General features: G+C 30.1%; 1 protein-coding gene across 16 annotated transcripts; it reads left to right on the top strand.

Moving 5' to 3' along the window:
* Positions 1–1,431: 1,431 nt before the first annotated feature.
* Positions 1,432–18,161, top strand: LOC123208782. Of its 16 annotated transcripts, XM_044626320.1 has the most exons (18): positions 1,438–2,951; positions 3,035–3,380; positions 4,488–5,812; positions 6,282–6,344; positions 7,708–8,072; positions 8,243–8,342; positions 9,091–9,531; positions 10,463–10,930; positions 11,721–12,398; positions 12,753–13,542; positions 13,839–13,877; positions 14,165–14,344; positions 16,708–16,770; positions 16,952–16,989; positions 17,141–17,226; positions 17,381–17,514; positions 17,606–17,697; positions 17,908–18,161. In XM_044626320.1, exons 1-13 carry the CDS (start codon positions 2,166–2,168, stop codon positions 16,755–16,757), a joined length of 5,631 nt encoding a protein of 1,876 aa, XP_044482255.1. In that variant the 5' UTR covers positions 1,438–2,165; the 3' UTR covers positions 16,758–16,770; positions 16,952–16,989; positions 17,141–17,226; positions 17,381–17,514; positions 17,606–17,697; positions 17,908–18,161. The 16 variants fall into 16 exon arrangements, with proteins under 16 accessions (XP_044482257.1, XP_044482255.1, XP_044482259.1 ...); XM_044626324.1 differs by having other exon boundaries at positions 11,721–11,864; positions 12,003–12,398; positions 15,936–17,226; XM_044626319.1 differs by lacking the exon at positions 16,952–16,989.
* The last annotated feature ends 1,266 nt before the right edge of the window (positions 18,162–19,427 follow it).

Here is a 19,427-nt window from a genome sequence, read left to right as displayed (position 1 = left end):
GTGTTGTGCTAATGGATCGTGTTGGGTCACCAAACATAAACACCCATAAATACATCCAAATTTTGTGGTTCTTGTTACTTTTGAAAAGTAATTATAGTTAAATTCAAATATAAATTGATTTAAGTTTCTTTCACATGAAGATGAAGATGGTTAAAAATCAAATTTAGTCTCTCTCATATGACTGTTTTTTAGAAGATGTCTTTATTTTTGTCAGATTAATTATCTATGTACTTTTCATTTTCTACCACAAATTAATAAGGTGAGTGGTAATTTTCATATCATCTTCACATTTCTTCTCTTTCAATCATTCAGAAATACTTTAACTCTCAAACCTCTCTTTCAATCATTCAGAAATACTTTCACTTGATCATTCATAGTAAAATTAAATGCAATTGATGTGTCTTCACCGTAAATATAAAATTTTGCATGTTTTTAATTTTTGTAGATTGCATCATAATTACTATAGTAGAAGTGTTCATAGATTGTAAAAACGGTTAAGGTTAAATTGGAATTAAAACAAATTCGAATATAGGTTTCCTTAAGTTTAATTTAAATTCATAACAATTAATTCGAGATTGAGTTTGTTTAAACTAATTAAAAATATTATTAGAGATTATCGACAGAATAAATAATATTTTGGATAGAATTTTAAAGTAAACCCTAATGAAATTATCGAATTGAAATTTTGACTTAAATTCAACTCAAAACAAATAAAATAATGGGTCCAATTGAATTAATTTGAATCAAATCCAAACACCAAGGTAATTTAGCACCTTGATGTGGGACTTTCTTGGATTAAGATATTTTTGTATTGTATCATTTCATGTTGTCTGTTTTATTAACGATCAATGGAATTGGCTTAAAAAACGATTGAAAAAAGAATGAGACTAAACTGATAATGATTTGAAAATTTTGGTAGAAAATAATATTTCAAACAATTGGATTAGAACGCAAGTCTCTCTCCTGCTGTAAGTCCCTGAACCATGTAATGTGAAAATCTATTTCCATGACAGCTCACTTTTTAGCTGGAAAGCAAACGTAGAAACTGGAATCAGGCGTTCAGATTAAAAATTTTTTCTAATCAATTTTAGAGTTGAATGAAAAATATCTGGAGTGCCACCAAAAACAAAGAATTGTAATTTAAAAATTACTGTTTTGAAAATAATTTAACAAACGGATTGTAGAATTGTAATTTACTGTTTAAGAGGTATCAAATTAAGAAAAGGTAAGGAAAATACATACATTTAAAATGTTTGTAAACTCGGGTTGGTGTGCTTTTAATTTTAAGAACACAATTAGATGGAAGATGCACGAGTTTATAAGGTATGAAATAAGATAAAACACGAGAAAGAGATTACAATGCAAACGCATCACGTGAAAATGAAGATGGATAAGAGTTAAATTTGGTCTCTTTCATGGTGTCTTTGCCTTTATCAAATTAATTATCTACCTACTCTTCACTTTTCACCACAGATTAATAAGGTCAATGGTAATTTTCAGTATCAAATCAATTGATTTTGGTTGAACTTTCATTTCTCTTTATCATCTTCACATTTCTTCTCTTTCAATTATTCAGAAATACTTTCACTTACAAAACTCTCAGAAACCACATCCTTTGATTTCTTCGGTTTGCGCCTTACTTGCCCTGTCACAAACCTCTCCGAAACTAGTTCCCCTGATTTCTTCACTTCGCACCCTGGTTGCCCTGTTACTTTCTCTGTTTTACTTTCTTTTTTTCAGAATCTTTTTGCCCTATTTCTGGTTATTTATTTTTTTCTGTTTCAATATTTCTGATTTCTTCAACCAAAAAAAAAAAAAAACTCTTTGCTTTCAGTTATTTCTCGATTACTAGAAAGAATTATCATTTCTCTTATTTATTGTTAATTATTTTCATTTGCTTTACTTCTCTTCCCTTTTTGATTTCTTCGGTTTGCACCTTACTTGCCCTGTTACTATCTCTCTTTTATTTTCTTTAATTCTGCTTTCTTTTTGCCCAATTTCTGTTTTTTTTTTTTGAAAAAAAGAATATCTGTTTCAATATCATTTGGTTATTTCTCAATTACCAGAAAAAAATCCGTTTCTCTAATTTATTTTTAATTTTGGAAGTTGTATTTTAATTATTTTCATTTTCTTCTGTTTTTCAAACCTGAAAAAAGTTAAAAAAAATGGTTGATGTTGCCGGGAGTGTTGGGAGTGTGGTGAGTCCTGTCCTTCAAGTTGCCGAGTGGTTGGCTGCTCCGATTTGGCGTCCATTTAAGTACTTGCTCAACTACAAGACCAACTTTGACAATCTCCGAGAGGAAGTTAAAAACCTGAAGAATGCAAGAGATGAAGTTCAGCGTAAGGTTACAGATGCTAAAAGAAATGTGGGAGAGATCAAACAGAATGTTGAGGACTGGCAGGAGAGTGTGAATAAGACCATTACTGAAGCAGAGCAGCTGATTAAAGAGATGTGCAAGAGATGTGCAAGAGACCATTACCGTATGGTTACTGAAGCTGAAAGAAATGTGCAAGAGGTCGGACAAGAGCTTAAGGATTGGCATGTGGATGAGACCATTACTGAAGCAGAGCCGTTGATTCAAGAGAAAGCAAACAACCGGAGATGTTTCAAGGGATTTTGCCCCAACTTCATCATTCACTACAAACAAAGCAAGAAAGCTTCCAAATTAAAGCAGGATGTTATTGATCCACTCCTCCGGCAAGAAAAGAAGTTGGATCCAGTTTCCTATCAAACTAATCCACCAGAGATCTGGCTTAGATCTAGTGAAAATTATTTGGCTTTTGAATCAAGAAACTACACTTTTAAGAATGTATGGGATGCTTTAAATGGTGAGAATGTCTTCATGATTGGTGTTTATGGGATGGGGGGTCTTGGGAAGACCACTCTTGTGCAAGAAGTTGGTAGGAAAGCCAAGGAGGAAAAGCTCTTTGACGACATTGTTTTTGTGGAGGTAAAGAAACATACAGTACACAACAATAAGGTTTACTTTATGTTGGTTCTGACTGGGCATATATATTTTTTCCTATCTTGCAGGTATCAGAATCTCCTGATATAAAGAATATTCAAACAGTAATTGCTAACAACTTGGGTTTGAAATTCGAAAACAACTTGGGTGTGAAATTGGAAAACGAAAGTGAAAGGGCAAAGTGGCTATATTCAAGAATGGAGGGCCAGAAAATTCTTTTAATTCTAGATAATATTTGGGAACCTCTAGAATTTGAAAAGATAGGAATTCCTTATAGAGCTGATCGTGGAAGAAATAAACTTTTGTTCACAACAAGAAACTTAAATGTGTTGGACATGATGGATTCCACAAATAATTTCAAGATGGGCATTTTAAATGAAACAGAAGCTTGGACCCTATTCACCAAAATGACAGGTAACTCTGTTATAGAATTTTCATTTGTATATTTTCTAGATCAACACATTTTAATTTTTTAATTATTTGATGTGAATATTAAAATATCAAATTACTTATAACATGAACAAATTCCAACTTGAAATTTTAATTTCACTTGTGTTCTTGATAAAAAAACATTATAATTTAATTTTATTATATTCACGTTTAAGATTAATAATGGATCAAATCCGAGCTGTTTTAAATTGAATCTTTAGTACAAATCAAATGAGTCGATTTTAAACAAGAGCTTTATATCAGTAGCTTAATTTAAGATCGATTTATTTATTCATTTAATGACATTATTCATCCTATCAATGACATTGTTAACCACTTTGAATTAGACATTGTTGAGTGTTGACAATGTCAATGGCTCTCCAATGGCATTGTTCATCAGATCAAATGAGCTCGAACCGAATATTATGTCTTTGATCCAAGTTTGAAATCCACCCTATTCTAGACGTCAAATTTTTTTCTTTCATGTTATTGTGTTAATTGTTCTCCTAAAAGTAAGTGCTTTTACATTTTTATTAATAAAGTTTAATTTTGAGTGAAAAAGTGTTATTTATGCTAACTAAGGGTGCAAAAAGTTTTAAGGTCAAACCTTGGGTGGAACATGTTATTTACTCAATGCAGTATTTTGATTTGCACTTAAAAACTTAATCAAATTTTATATAATGTGGAGACTGTAAACTATTATGAAGCTTGACTCTAAGGACGATTACAATTTAATAGATTTTGAACATGAATAAACATAAATTGTATGAATGAATAATCTTAATAACCTATTTTTCTCTTGTTTGTTAAATAAAACTATTTTGCATTCAAAATATTAATTCGTATTATTTTCAAACACTTTGAGAGAGGCACTATTTGTCACTTATTATGTTACCAGTGTCCAATTATACATTTTTAAAAATAAAAATTTAAGAGGAATTATATTTGATATTATAAAATGGAATTCATTTATATTAAAAAAAAAGTTGATGGATTTATTTGGAAAAGATTGAAATTCAACATTTATAACTTTTCTTGTTTTTAAATCTAGAGTATGTATGTAAATAGAAAATGCAATTTGTATAATTCTAGATCTTTTTGCAGAAAATATTATTCAAACACATGAATTGCATTCTCTAGCAAAAGATGTATGCAAGGAATGCAAAGGATTACCTATTGTAATTTGTACAATAGCTAAAGCATTAAAAAACAAGAGTCATCCATCTTATTGGGACTGTGCATTGCGAGAATTGAGGGAACCTTCTCCAAGAAAGTATGCAAGATACCTAGAAGAGGATTACGCAAAGATCGCCTTAAGTTACAAGTATTTGAGAGATGATGAACTTAAGAAAACGTTTTTAATTTCTAGTCTAATGGAAAATAATACTTCCATTTCAGACTTGTTCAAACATGTTGTGTGTTTGGATGTATTTGATGGAGCTAATTTTACAATGGAAGAAGCACGACAAAGACTAGATATATTGGTTTGTGACCTCAAAGATGCTTGTTTATTGCTTGGCGGGTTTGAAAGCGGCCAATTCGCTATGCATGATGTTGTTCGTGTTGTTGCCACAACAATTGCATATGTGGATCACCATGTGTTTACAATAAGAAATGATATTGAGCAGGATTGGAAGGATAGAGACAAACTCAACAAATGCACAAAGATCTTTTTACCTGGTAAAAGTAATATTATTAGTCAACTTAGGCTTAAGGATTTGGATTGTCCAAATCTTGAATATTTCTGTATGACTGATAAGTATGGTTCTTCTTTCAAAATCCCGGAGGACCTTTTTACGGTGATGTCAAAGCTTAGAGTATTAAATTTGGGTGGACTATGGCAATCATCATTGCCATCATCAATTGATAGTCTAACAAACCTTCAAACATTGTGTTTAGATAATAGCAGAGTTAAAGATTTTGCTATTATTGGAAAGCTACAAACATTAAAAGTTCTTAGCTTGCAACGATCAAATATTGAGGTGTTTTCTACAGAATTGGGTCAATTGACTCAACTAAGGTTGTTAGATTTAAGTTATTGTTGGGGATTGAAAGTAATTGCTCCAAATGTGATATCACAATTATCTCAATTGGAAGAATTTTATATAAAAGGATGTTCTATTAATTGGGAGCATAAAGTACTCAAGGAATTGAAACTCTTGTCCAACCTCACCAGTTTAGAATTGGATATTGTAGATAACGATGTATTGCCTAGAGATTTCATTTCCAAAGAGCTTAGAAGGTACAAAATAACAATAGGATGTAAGTATTACAGAGATCTAATAACTAAATCCCTAAGGATTTTGAAATTTGCATGTAATTCTACCATCTCCCAAGAAACATTACGTGGAATCAATAATGTTGAAGTCTTACTCATAGTCAAACCTTCAGATGACGAGGAGGATCTTGATGAAAAGGTAATGCTGCTATTATTTAATGAAAAGGTTTGGTTAACGATAATCTATAGTACTTCTCTTTTCAAGTGATTAAATTTTTAGTTAAATTTTACTATTCAGTGTTTCTCTGCAATTTCTATACTATATAATTTCTTTCAAATTGATTTCATTATTTCATGCTTGATTTCATAGTTGATATTATTAGAGACAAAAAAATAAAACACACTGTTAATATTAATAGCATGTTATCTATAAATCCATAAGAACTAGTTATTATTTTTAAAATTTCTCATGTAAGTTTGTATATATTGAAACAACAACTACCTTTGAATGCAGATTATTTTTATCAATTTGATGGTCTTGAAATTGATTAATATTAGTTTTGGAAAGATTTGGAAGAGTTAACTTTCAACTTCTTCTTATAAAAAATTGACAAAGTTAATTTTGAAAGGATGTGATAAAATAAATTATGTGTTTCCATTTTTCATAGCCAACTTCAGATGACGAGGAGGATCTTGATGAAGAGCAAATGCTGCCATTATTTAATGAGAAGGTTTGGTTAACGATAATTCATAGTACTTCTCTTTTCAAGTGATTACAATTTTTAGTTAAATTTCACTATCAAATGTTTCTCTTCAATTTCTATACTATATAATTTCTTTCAAATTGATTTCATCATTTCATGCTTGATTTCATAGTTGATATTATTAGAGACAAAAAATAAAACACTCTGTTAATATTAATAGCATGTCATCTACAAATTCATAAGAACTAGTTATTATTTTTAAAATTTCTCATGTGAGTTCGTATATATTGAAACAATAATTAACTTTGACTGCAAATTATTTTCATTGATTTGATGGCCTTGAAATTGGTCTCTATATATATATATATATATATATATATATATAGAGAGAGAGAGAGAGAGAGAGAGATTCCAATATTATTTGAGTTTTGAATTAGAAATTAAAAAGAATGTTAATAATTTATTGTAAAAATATAGTAAAATAATTACTAGAGGGATTTCTTTTTTAAGACCAAGTGGTCCATCTTATTTTTGTGGGCTGATATGGTCTCTAAGGCTTGGCTTGTACTAATTTTATCTCTAAAACTGGATGTTTGTAGGGGTATGAATTTTGGTCCAACACACATATTTGATAAGTATGCTCAGCATGTAGGCCCCCGGTGCTTTTGTTTTAATCTAATTTTGATTATGAATAATTTCTTACTCAGTAATTGCTAATGGCATATTTAAACTACAAACTTATATTCCTATTTGGGTCATTTGAATTAAGAATGTCTTAATGTTAGCATAATTTCCACTATTATATTTATATTAAAATTTTGAATATTTTCTTATTTATTTAAAGCTACCGAATTTAAAATAAAGTATGTTTAATTATATTACATTTATAAAGTATGTTTAGATACTAGTTTTCATAAATAGTTATTGATTTAAAATAAAAGGTAATGTCCAATAAGCATTTAATTAACACATTTTTTTTTTTTTTGAATTATTTGTTGTGCTTTGATGTGAATATTGCAAGATAAAAGTAATAATAACATTAACAAATCCGAACTTCAAATTTTAATTTGACATGTGTGCTTGATAGAAAACATTACATCTCTAGTTTAAGGGCAAGGTTGCATCTTGATGAAATGTAAATGCTACCATTATTTAATGAAAAGGTTTGACTAACGATAATCTGTAGCATTTCTTTCTTCAAGTGACTAAAATTTTTAGTTAAATTTTTTTTTTTTTGGTAATTAATTTTCAGTTTCATCATTTCATGGTTGATGTTATTAGAGATAAAAACAAAATACATTGTCAATATTAATGGCATGTCATCTATATTTATTTTTAATTTCTCGTGTCAGTTTGTATATATTAAAACATCAATTAAATTTGATTGCAGGTTATTTTCACCAATTTGATGGTCTTAAAGTTAGTCGATATCAGTTCTGGAAAGATTTGGGAGAGTCAACTTTCAGCTTCTTCTTATCAAAATTTGACACAGTTGATTTTAGAGGGATGTGATAAAATAAAACATGCGTTTCCATTTTCCATTGCTAAAAGCCTCCAGCAACTCCAATACCTTATAATAAAGGGTTGTAAAGTTTTAGAGAAGATTGTTGAAAAGGAAGAAGGAGCAGAAGTTGTTAATTTTATCTTTCCACAAATAACTAAATTGAAGCTTGAAGATTTACCAAAACTTACCATTTTCTGCCGAGGAGCATATGCTTTGGACTTGCCCATATTGAAAACACTGAAGATAACAAGGTGTCCAAACTTCACTTTAAAATATCAAGGCTTCCAAGATAATAATGAGGAAGGCGAAATTCAAGATTTGGAGTCAAAATCCATCTTCTTTGGGCATAAGGTATCAATCTCATGTTTATTTTTTTTATTAATAGAGTATAAAAAAGAGTATATATATATAAAATAACAAGGTGTCCAAACTTCACTTTAAAATATCAAGGCTTCCAAGATAATAATGAGGAAGGCGAAATTCAAGATTTGGAGTCAAAATGCATCTTCTTTGGGCATAAGGTATCGATCTCATGTTTATTTTTTTTATTAATAGAGTATAAAAAAGAGTATATATATATATATATATATATATATATATATATATATATATATATATATAAAATAAACCTAAATTTAGAAAAATAAATTAAATAAAAAGAATGGTGGATTGAATTTGGACAATTCGCTATGGGAATCTTGTAAATTAAACATATTAAAGTACAGGGTTCGAATAATCCAGTGTTATTTGATTTTTAAATTAGAAAAAAATTTGAAAGTAATCATAAAATTTAAATTTTGTATTGCTTGTAAGTTGAGATAACACAAATATACGTGAATAAATGTCAATAATTTATTATAAAGATAAATTAAAATCATTAAAAGAGGGTTTTTTTAATACCAAGGAAGCTCAACTTGTTGGCCTGTTATGCTTGACAGGATAAGCAAAGCCCCCGTGCTTTATATTCTTATTTTCTTTTATTCTAATTCTTTTGTGGTGTTGTCTTATTTCTTCTTTATTTTTTAAGTGAATTAAACTTTCAATTAATTATGTCTCTTTTGTCTCAATGATATATAATATCTATCAAATTGATTTCATCATTTCATGCTTTAGTCCATAGTTGATATTATTAGAGGCAATAAAACAAAACACATTGTTGATATTAATGTCACTTTACCTATAAATCTGTAAGATATAATTATTATTTATTTTTTAAATTATCTGATATGAGTTGGTAGATATTGAAACATTAACTAACATTGACTGCAGGTTATTTTCACCAATATCAGTTCTGGAAAGATTTGGGAGTGTCAACTTTCAGTTTCTTCTTTTCAAAATTTGACACAATTGATTTTAGAGGGATGTGATAAAATAAAACATGCGTTTCCATTTTCCATTGCTAAAAGTCTCCAACAACTCCAATACCTTATGATAAAGGGTTGTACAGTTTTAGAGAAGATTGTTGAAAAGGAAGAAAGAGTAGAAGTTGTTAATTTTATCTTTCCACGAATAACTGAATTGAAGCTTGAAGATTTACCAAAACTTACCATTTTCTGCCGAGGAGCATATGCTTTGGAATTGCCCATATTGAAAACACTGAAGATAACAAGGTGTCCAAACTTCACTTTAAGATATCAAGGCTTCCAAGATAATAATGAGGAAGGCGAAATTCAAGATTTGGAGTCAAAATCCATCTTCTTTGGGCATAAGGTATCAATCTCATGTTTATTTTTTTATTAATAGAGTATAAAAAAGAATATATATATATATATATATATATATATATATATATATAAAATAAACCTAAATTTAGAAAAATAAATTAAATAAAAAGAATGGTGGATTGAATTTGGACAATTCGCTATGGGAATCTTGTAAATTAAACATATTAAAGTACAGGGTTTGAATAATCTAGTGTTATTTGATTTTTAAATTAGAAAAAAATTTGAAAGTAATCATAAAATTTAAATTTTGTATTGCTTGTAAGTTGAGATAACACAAATATATGTGAATAAATGTCAATAATTTATTATAAAGATAAATTAAAATCATTAAAAGAGGGCTTTTTTTTAATACCAAGGAAGCTCAACTTGTTGGCCTGTTATGCTCGACAGGATAAGCAAAGCCCCCGTGCTTTATATTCTTATTTTCTTTTATTCTAATTCGTTTGTGGTGTTGTCTTATTTCTTCTTTATTTTTTAAGTGAATTAAACTTTCAATTAATTATGTCTCTTTTGTCTCAATGATATATAATATCTGCTTTTTTTAATACCAAGGAAGCTCAACTTGTTGACCTGTTATGCTCGACAGGATAAGCAAAACCCCCGTGCTTTATATTCTTATTTTCTTTTATTCTAATTCTTTTGTGGTGTTGTCTTATTTCTTCTTTATTTTTTAAGTGAATTAAACTTTCAATTAAGTATGTCTCTTTTGTCTCAATGATATATAATATCTATCAAATTGATTTCATCATTTCATGCTTTAGTCCATAGTTGATATTATTAGAGGCAATAAAACAAAACACATTGTTGATATTAATGTCACTTTACCTATAAATCTGTAAGATATAATTATTATTTATTTTTTAAATTATCTGATATGAGTTGGTAGATATTGAAACATTAACTAACATTGACTGCAGATTATTTTCACCAATTTGATGGTCTTAGAGTTGGTCAATATCAGTTCTGGAAAGATTTGGGAGAGTCAACTTTCAGCTTCTTCTTATCAAAATTTGACACAGTTGATTTTAGAGGGATGTGATAAAATAAAACATGCGTTTCCATTTTCCATTGCGAAAAGCCTCCAGCAACTCCAATACCTTATGATAGGGGATTGTGAGATTTTAGAGAAGATTGTTGAAGAAGAAGAAGAAGGAGCAGAAGTGGTTAATTCTTTCTTTCCACGGTTAACTGAATTGAAGCTTAGAAATTTGCCAAAACTTATTGTTTTCTATCTAGGAGCAAATGCTTTGGAATTGTTAATGTTGAAAACGTTGGAGATATCAAATTGTTCAATCTTCACTTCAACATATCAAGCCTTTCAAGATAATAACAAGGAAGGTGAAATTCAAGTTGCTGAATCAAAATCCATTTGCTTGGAGCATAAGGTATCAATTTCATGTTCATTTCTTTATTTAAAATAGTAAAAAGAAAATCTTATTTATTTTGTGGGCTAATATAATCTCTTAAGCTTGACTTGTACTATGAGTAAGCTCAGCATGTAGGCTTATTAAGCCCAAATTGATAAGTATAGCCCCTGTGCTTTTTGTTTTAATATAATTTTGATTATGAATAATTCTTTACTCAGTAGTTGCGAATGTCATATATAAACTACTAACTTATATTCCTTTTTGGGTAATTTGAATTAAAAATATCTTAATGTTAGCATGATTTCCACTATTATATTTATGTTACAATTTTGAATTTTTTCTTGTTTATTTAAAGTTACCTAATTTGTTATTCATCTGATCATACTCAAATTTGCCTATATTTCTTGTTATAATGTTGTACATCATGAAACATGCAGATATTGTCATATTCAAGCTAATCTTATCGACTAATAATTACTAATTAAGTTTGGCCAGTGCAGCATAATACAAATACATAAGTTTTACATTTCCTTTGTACTTCCCACATTTATAAAGTATGTTTAATTACTAGTTTTCATAAATAGTTAATGATTTAAAATAAAAGGTAATATCGAATATGCCATTAATTAATTCGATTACCATATTTTATGAATTTAATCATGTGCTCAAATGTTTTCAATTTTTTGTTTATTCAGTAATTAGTTTCCAAACTTTTCTAATTGCTTCCCTAATTTGTATTTGGATAAAATTAAAGTTTTGTTTTAAGATTATCATAAACTAACTGGATTTTGTTTTGATGGATTTGTAGATCAATTCTGATTTGAAGGCATTTCATTTTGAGGATGATGTGGTATCTATTACTTGGGAGAGTCAATCTAAAACTCTTGAAACCTCTGTCGAAAATCTTTCAATGAAACTCCTTCAGAAATTTTACAATTTGAAAGTGCTCAAAGTATGTCGCAGCCTATCCAAAGAAATTAAAGGCCCATTTGATCTTCCATATCTTAAAGTTCTAGATATAGATAGTTGTTATAGATTAACGAGTCTATCGACATTCTCAACTTATTTTCTAAATCTTCAAGTTCTGCAGTTAAGTTATTGCCACAGGTTGACAAGGAGGTTAATAACATCTTCAATGGCTAAAAGCTTGGTCCATTTGAGAGAAATAAGCATATACAAGTGTAATTTGCTAACTGAAGTAGTAGAAGATGAGGCAGATGCAACAACAACTAACATTAGTTTTCACAATTTGAGGAAGTTGTCACTTAAAGAATTGGACAGTCTTACATGTTTTTGTTTTGGGAATTACTCTTTCAATTTTCCATATTTAGAAACGTTAGTTATAAAAGGATGCCTCAATATGAAGACTTTCTGTCCTGGATTCTTAAGCACTCCAAGGTTACACAATGTCAAGTATGAGAATGAGCTAGTAGAGATGGGGGGAAATGACTTGAATACAAGTATACAACAAGCACACAAAAATAGGGTATGTATTCAATTAATTAGTTTAAATATATTTCTATAATTTTTTAAGAATATCATATTTTCAGCTTTAATTATAATAAATTGTGTTTTAAAAAACTGTTGAACTTGATACCACATAAAAAGGAATTAGCTTGTGTATATGCTCAACATTTTTGTTGAACTAGTGACCGCAACACTCAAACAATAAACTATGGTATATTTTTCTAAGAAATTTCTAAAAGCACTATTTTATATTTTTAATAACCATCAATACATCATTTTTTATCTCCCTGTTCCTTTTTAAAAATATATATAATTATTATATGTTTTCAAAGATGATATTATTGTTAATTTGATTGTCATGTTTTTTCTTCAGGTTAACTCCGATTTGAGTAAATTATCATTAAGTGGAAGAGATATCATGTCAATTTGGCAAGAAGAGTTCAAAGAGAACTTTGACAAAGTAGAAACTCTTGAATTGATTAAGGATGAATACACACACATTCCAATTCATATCCTTGTAAAGTTTATCAATCTTGAAAATCTCATTTTGAAAATAAGTTCATACGAAGAGATATTCTTATATGGAGAAGATGAGGAACATGTTGGTGCACTTGCAAAATTGAAAAAGCTAAAATTGCAAGGACTTTTTAATTTAAAGTGCATTTGTAAACAAGACTTTCGGTTCAAAACAATTCTTCAGAATCTTCATTCTTTAGAAGTAAGAGATTGTAACAATTTGATGACTCTATTGCCAGCTTTATCATCTTTTGAAAATCTGTGGTCTTTGGAGGTAGCTGATTGTATTGGAATGCAGAACTTAATGACATCTTCAACAGCCAAAAGTCTTGTGAGTCTAGAAAGGTTGTCAATTCTAGGATGTAAAATGATGATAGAAGTATTAGCAAATGATGGAGATATAGAGAAAGATGAAATTGTTTTTGAGAAATTGGAGAGGTTGTTATTGTTTGGTTTAGAGAGTCTCACAGGCTTTGGTTCAAGGAAATACAACTTAAAATTTCCATCATTAGAGTCAATATCAGTGAGTCAATGCTTCAAGATGAAGACTTTCTTTGAGGGAGGCTTAAACATGCCAAAGTTACGGTTGGTGAACGAGAAAGATTATTCAAGTGACCTTAATTGGGTCACACAACAATTACAAAATGGTATGTATTCATTTATTTAATAATAATTTTTTTGTAGACATTTTTTGTTTTCCTTCATTGAATTAACTTATTTTTTTTGTAGACATTTGTAGAATTAATGCTTCAATATTACAGTTTATGTATAAGTTAAAATAAATTGAGTAAATGTGTATTTTAAATATTGAGGTGGCTAATTGTTGAGGAAATTTATCATCTTCTTGTTTAATTGAATTATAAATTAGATTTTGAAAGTAGCATTAATTCTCTACAATTTTTGTGTTACCATTAAATTTATGTATTGTTGTATATGACTACAGATTGTTCGAAGTTATGGGAGGAAAGTGCAAAATCATATGGTAAGTGTGTGGTTTTAGATGATACTTTGCATGGGAATAAGTCCTTTGGCCTTTATTTAAATTAAAATCCAACTCAAATCCTTCACAGAGATGCAAAAAATCTCAGAAATTAATGATTTTGAATTGTGCCAATTAATTGTTACCCAAAAGTGGAAGAATCCTTTTGCCTGTTTTAGAAGATAATTAAAGTTTCATAATTGTTGATAAATTTTTAGGGGTTTTATTTGCTTGCAAACACTTGCGAGTTTTGCCTTTTCTTTTCCGTCTAAATTCTCTTTTGAAACCAGGTCAAGGAGCTGGTGAAGGGGAATGGATTTCTTACTACTGCGATTATTGCGACAAAGACATCACGGGGAGGATCCGCATGAGATGTGCAATTTGTCCTGATTTTGACCTCTGTGTAGAGTGCTTCAGTGTTGGAGCTGAAGTGGAAACTCATAAGAGCAATCACCCCTACAAAGTTCATGGTTAGTAATACTGGTCCCTCGCTTAGTTTATTGGAGTTCTCCATGATCTATGCTTATATAGGTCCTGCTTTTGTTTTTCTCACAATATTGAAGTAAACATTTGCTTTTAACTGCTTTGCTATGCTTAAGCCTTGACCTCTCTGCTCAATTTAAAATTATATTCTAACATTAATTTCGTTTTTTTTAAATATTTTTTCATGTCAATTAATTTTTTGTGGCAGCTTTTATCAGTATCAGTTAAAGTTGAGTTGTTTTCTTGTTGAGCTCATAATAAAACAAAATCAATGAATTTCAAACTAATGTATGATGGACATATAAGTTTACCCACTGAACTCAAGGGTAAAATTAGAGGTCGTACGGACCTACCATTCGTTGAAACTTTAAACCCATGACAAACTTATCATAATATTTTATCCTTACAATTTTTTATATGTCAAAATATATAATACATGTACAGAAGGAAAACTTTTCTAGTACTGGAAATTTACGTTGAAATTTCATTATTTTCTAACCTGTTAATGGTCATTTGATCCTACTCCTTCCGTTGTTAATTAGCTTTTTGAAAGTTGGGTATGTAAAATTCTAAATCCATTTATTGTAGAAAAGCCTAACGGACTTGGATTCTCAAAATCCAACCCTGTCAGATGAGAAATCCTCAAAGAAATCCGCGATTGGGGCAAAGAGGGAAAATTATACCTCCAATCCAACACCATGTTTTGGGATGGGAAAGGGGATTTTTTTAGTAAAAACAATAAAATTTTAGTTTCTTCTATACTGAAATTTTGATATATTTAATAAAATTTTTTAAAAGTTGAATCACTTTTATAAAAAAAAAAAAAAAAGTGGTAGGTGTTGTTATTCCTCAATGATATATAATTAAAAATATGGCAGGTAGAATGATTATTAATTAAAATAGTTAAATTTTTAAAGCATAAAAATAGAAAAATTTTCATTTTAGCAGGACAATCTCTCATTCCCACTTATATGCCCTGACTCGAATGCAGATGATGAAATGCTGCTTCTAGAGGTGTTTTGAGTTTTCCTTTTCTTTTCTAATCCCTTGAAAAGTTTTGACCAGTTCTGCATGATTTGCAACAATATTTGGAATTTGGAGTAACTTATGTTTATCTTGCATCTGTTAAAATTTTGTATGTTCAGGAATTGAAATTTTGTATGTTAGGATTTTAATTGGATATTAATTTAAATAAAGGCCAAAGGACTTATTCCACCCAAAGTATAATCTAAAACCACACAATTACCATATGACATTTCTCCCTAAACATATTTCAAAATAATATTAATATATATAAGGATAATTTCAACTGATTAATAAATTATAAGGTTATATATGATATTAATTAGAAATCAAAGGGACTAAATGGAAATGATGTAATCACATGAAGGACTTTAGTGATATTATCAAATCTTATAAATTTGTGGCAGAATTATGGGTGTCTTCAGTGAGTAAAAGCAATGACTCCTTGAAGTCTCCTCTAGTATTCGGCTTCATGGATTGAGGACATTTTTATCATCTCAAATATATAGAATTAAAACTACTTGAACGTGTATGTTAATGTTTTTAATTTTGCAGATGAGATTGTCAAGTTATTCCTCAATCTGTTTGCATATTGGCAAAATTGCTGGTAAATGACTTTCAATGCACTGGGAGCTGATCAGAAGTTGAAATTGACGTCATTTTTGTCATATTCTAGTTGCAAGATGGACTCAATGTGATTTCAGGAATTTTCATTGAGAATCTATATAATGATGTTGTAGTTTTGAAATATGATTTACTTGAAATATTGTTTGAAAATGTGATTTTCGTGTTTTGTTGCAAGATGATTGCAGGATTATGAGAAGGTAGTATTCAATTTAGGGAAGGTCCACTAAGGATCATAAAGTGCAAATACATTGAATTAAATGGCTCTTGAATATATTTATCTGGTTAGCATTATATTGTACTTCAACTTGCGCAAGTATAATTTGATATAGACTAAGCTGTTTATATTTTTAGTAATTTGCTTTTGAAATTGATGATCATAACCATAATCAGAAAATGTCGCTGGTGGTTTTATTGAAATTGATAATGGTAGAATTTTAAGCATGTGTACATTAGGTTTGGCTAAGTAGATGTAATGCTCAACTTGCATGTTAAGGTTACATGATTGAAACTCCAGAGCTGGTGAGACTATTCATTTGATGATTGGATCATTTGGACCTGTCTTTCTCTTGTTGTCTGGTTCCTTTTTGAAGCCTTCTATTTTTCGGTTGTTCTTCATTTTTTTCACCGCTGCTTAGTTGTGCAGAACGCTAGGAATATTTCTTTTATATTCATGTGTAATGAACAAATATTTCTTTTGTAGAGTTGAAAAGCAGATCACCATCAACTTGCATGTTAAGGTTACATGATTGAAACTCCAGAGCTGGTGAGACTATTCATTTGATGATTGGATCATTTGGACCTGTCTTTCTCTTGTTGTCTGGTTCCTTTTTGAAGCCTTCTATTTTTCGGTTGTTCTTCATTTTTTTCACCGCTGCTTAGTTGTGCAGAACGCTAGGAATATTTCTTTTATATTCATGTGTAATGAACAAATATTTCTTTTGTAGAGTTGAAAAGCAGATCACCATGTTTCAAATCCAAGCATGTAAAAATCTAATATAGAGCTACTTAAATGACAATTCTCCTTCCTCAAGTGTCAAGATTGCATAAATTTCAGCATTCTGGCCATTCTCTGAACAAATTTTTGGGGCTGAAATTTTAGTTTGAAAGAAATGCATTGTTCTTTATGATTTCAGATGGTTCTGAGTCCTCTGGTGGAACTTTCAGAATGAAGCCTCTGCGTAGATTGTGAGGCATTGCAGCTCATGTTCCTTCTGTTTAAGTAAGGGCCATTATCTCATCTCCAGTTTCAGCTTTTATCTCTCTTCAATTCATTGTGACGTTGTTCTGATTGTGAAAGTGTTACAAAACTGGTGTTTCCTTCAGTTTTCTAACTGTGTAAACTTGTGTTCCCTTCAATTGCCAATCTTGAAAAGATTAAATGTGCATGAATGCTTTAAGACGAAGACTTTCTCTCAACAAGGCTTAAGCATGCTAAGGTTCAAAGAGGTGAACTGGAAATATTGCTTGAAGAATGAGCTTAATACAGTCATACAATCATTACAAAATGGTATGTATCTATTTGCCTAGTAAAAATATACTTTTTGTTGTAGACTTCTTCATTGAACGAAAACAAATCAAGTTGTTCTTTGTGATCACAGAATTTTCAGTGCTGTGTGAAAGATTTGCAGAATAAAAAGAGTGAGTGAGATAGTAAAATGAAATGTCCATCAACATGCAGCAAAATCATCTGGTGAGTGAGTGATGTTAGATGAGTTGACATTTCTATAAATTGCCTTTAAAAATTCAGTTGATTAGATAGATTTCAGGGTATATGTTTTAAGAAATTATAAGGATAAATATGATATTAATTAAATAATTAATGGGAGTCTAGTAATATTATCTCATAAAATAGCAAAACTTAGTATGGACTGTAATGGTAGATCTTGATTGGGGCTATCAGGAGATGCAGATGAAGTGAGACTTTATTTTAGACTATCAAAGGAAGAGGAAGCTAATTAAGGATGTGGTCTCCCGGTAATTTGCCAGAAATCGGCTGCAAATGGAAGAAAAGGCAGGAAATGGACTCTAATGTCTTTGTAAATCAAATATCTAGTTCTTCATGTCTATGATAATCTTTTGGCTTAAATATCTACTTCCTTATTGTTTTTATTCTGATTTAGCAACAATTAATTGATATTCTCATTTCTATTGTAATCACAGAATTGAACACAATTACAGAAATTTCAGGTAATGCATATGCCAATAGTCAAATAACTGTAATCCTAGCAAAAGTTTCAGGATTTATTACCCCTATAAAGACACAGAATCCTGAAAGCTAACATTGTGGGTAGATTCGAATAGGACCGATTTAGGTTTAATTAAATTAAATTTGAAAACTTTAATTTGGCTTAAGTTTCAAGGTTTACTGACAATTTGAAATTACTGTATATTTGTCTAACATTATATTCACCAATTCAAGCTCAAACTAGATGATCTAGATTTGAATTAAATTCGAATAAAGATATTCAAACTTATCTTTGTTCGAACTTTGCTCGGTTCGAATTCACCCTATTTACCATACACTCAAATTCATCAGTTATTCTTTTATTGTCAAAACAAGTAAACTGGGTTTTCTTTATATTTCCAGGGGATCATTTATGGCCCCAATAGTAGGATTACTAAGCAAAATTTAAGTCTGTACATGATGTTCACTCTTCACATTTACTTTTGACTCATCCCTTAAAACTCAAAAAACATATTCACAATTAGGCAAAAAGAAGAAGACCTTTATAAACTAACTAGCAGCTGTATGAATCAAGTAAATCCAAACTAGTGTTAGTGAAAGGGGAGAGATCAAATATCTCCACCTCTTCAAGTCCTTAAACTTCGGCACCAACAACTCATTAGCTAATTGGGATAGATGACGACAAAGACCGGTAGCCAATATCTAAACATCACTTCCTTTAACAAAACTCATGTTTTACCATAGCAATATTTTAAACTTTTATTAGTTTGGCACACGTTTCCTTGGTTTCCTCCCTGTCGGACTCAGGCTGAGTTGTTGCGCCACGTCTGTGCTATCCTTCTGTTCTTAAACCTTTTATGTGTTGGGGGCTGTCTTCTTGAAGGATCTGTTAACAGGAGAAGTAATATCTTTAGCAGCAGGGCCTTCACTGATTGTTCCCTCTCTATTCTTATGTTTTGTGCGCATAGGGTGACCTGCTGCACATGAATTTAAACTTAACCATGAACTGCTTGTAGTTTCCTTCTTCCTGGTAATCAATCCCAGCTTTAAGAAAGGAGGAGAACCGTTTCCAGGAACCAAATCATTGCCCTTACCAAGAGGACTCCTTGGTTCATGCCGCTGATCATTAGCATCTCCATCTCTTGCATTTTCCTGTAAATTATCTCGAACCTCCTACGAATAAGAAACAAATCAAAAGTAAAACAGAAACTAGTACACAACAACTCAGAATGCAG

This window comes from Mangifera indica, chromosome 2, assembly GCF_011075055.1.
Source record: "Mangifera indica cultivar Alphonso chromosome 2, CATAS_Mindica_2.1, whole genome shotgun sequence".
Taxonomy (NCBI): Eukaryota; Viridiplantae; Streptophyta; class Magnoliopsida; order Sapindales; family Anacardiaceae; genus Mangifera; species Mangifera indica.
Note: the sequence above shows the minus strand (reverse complement) of the source record. Positions and strands in the feature narration are given on the sequence as shown.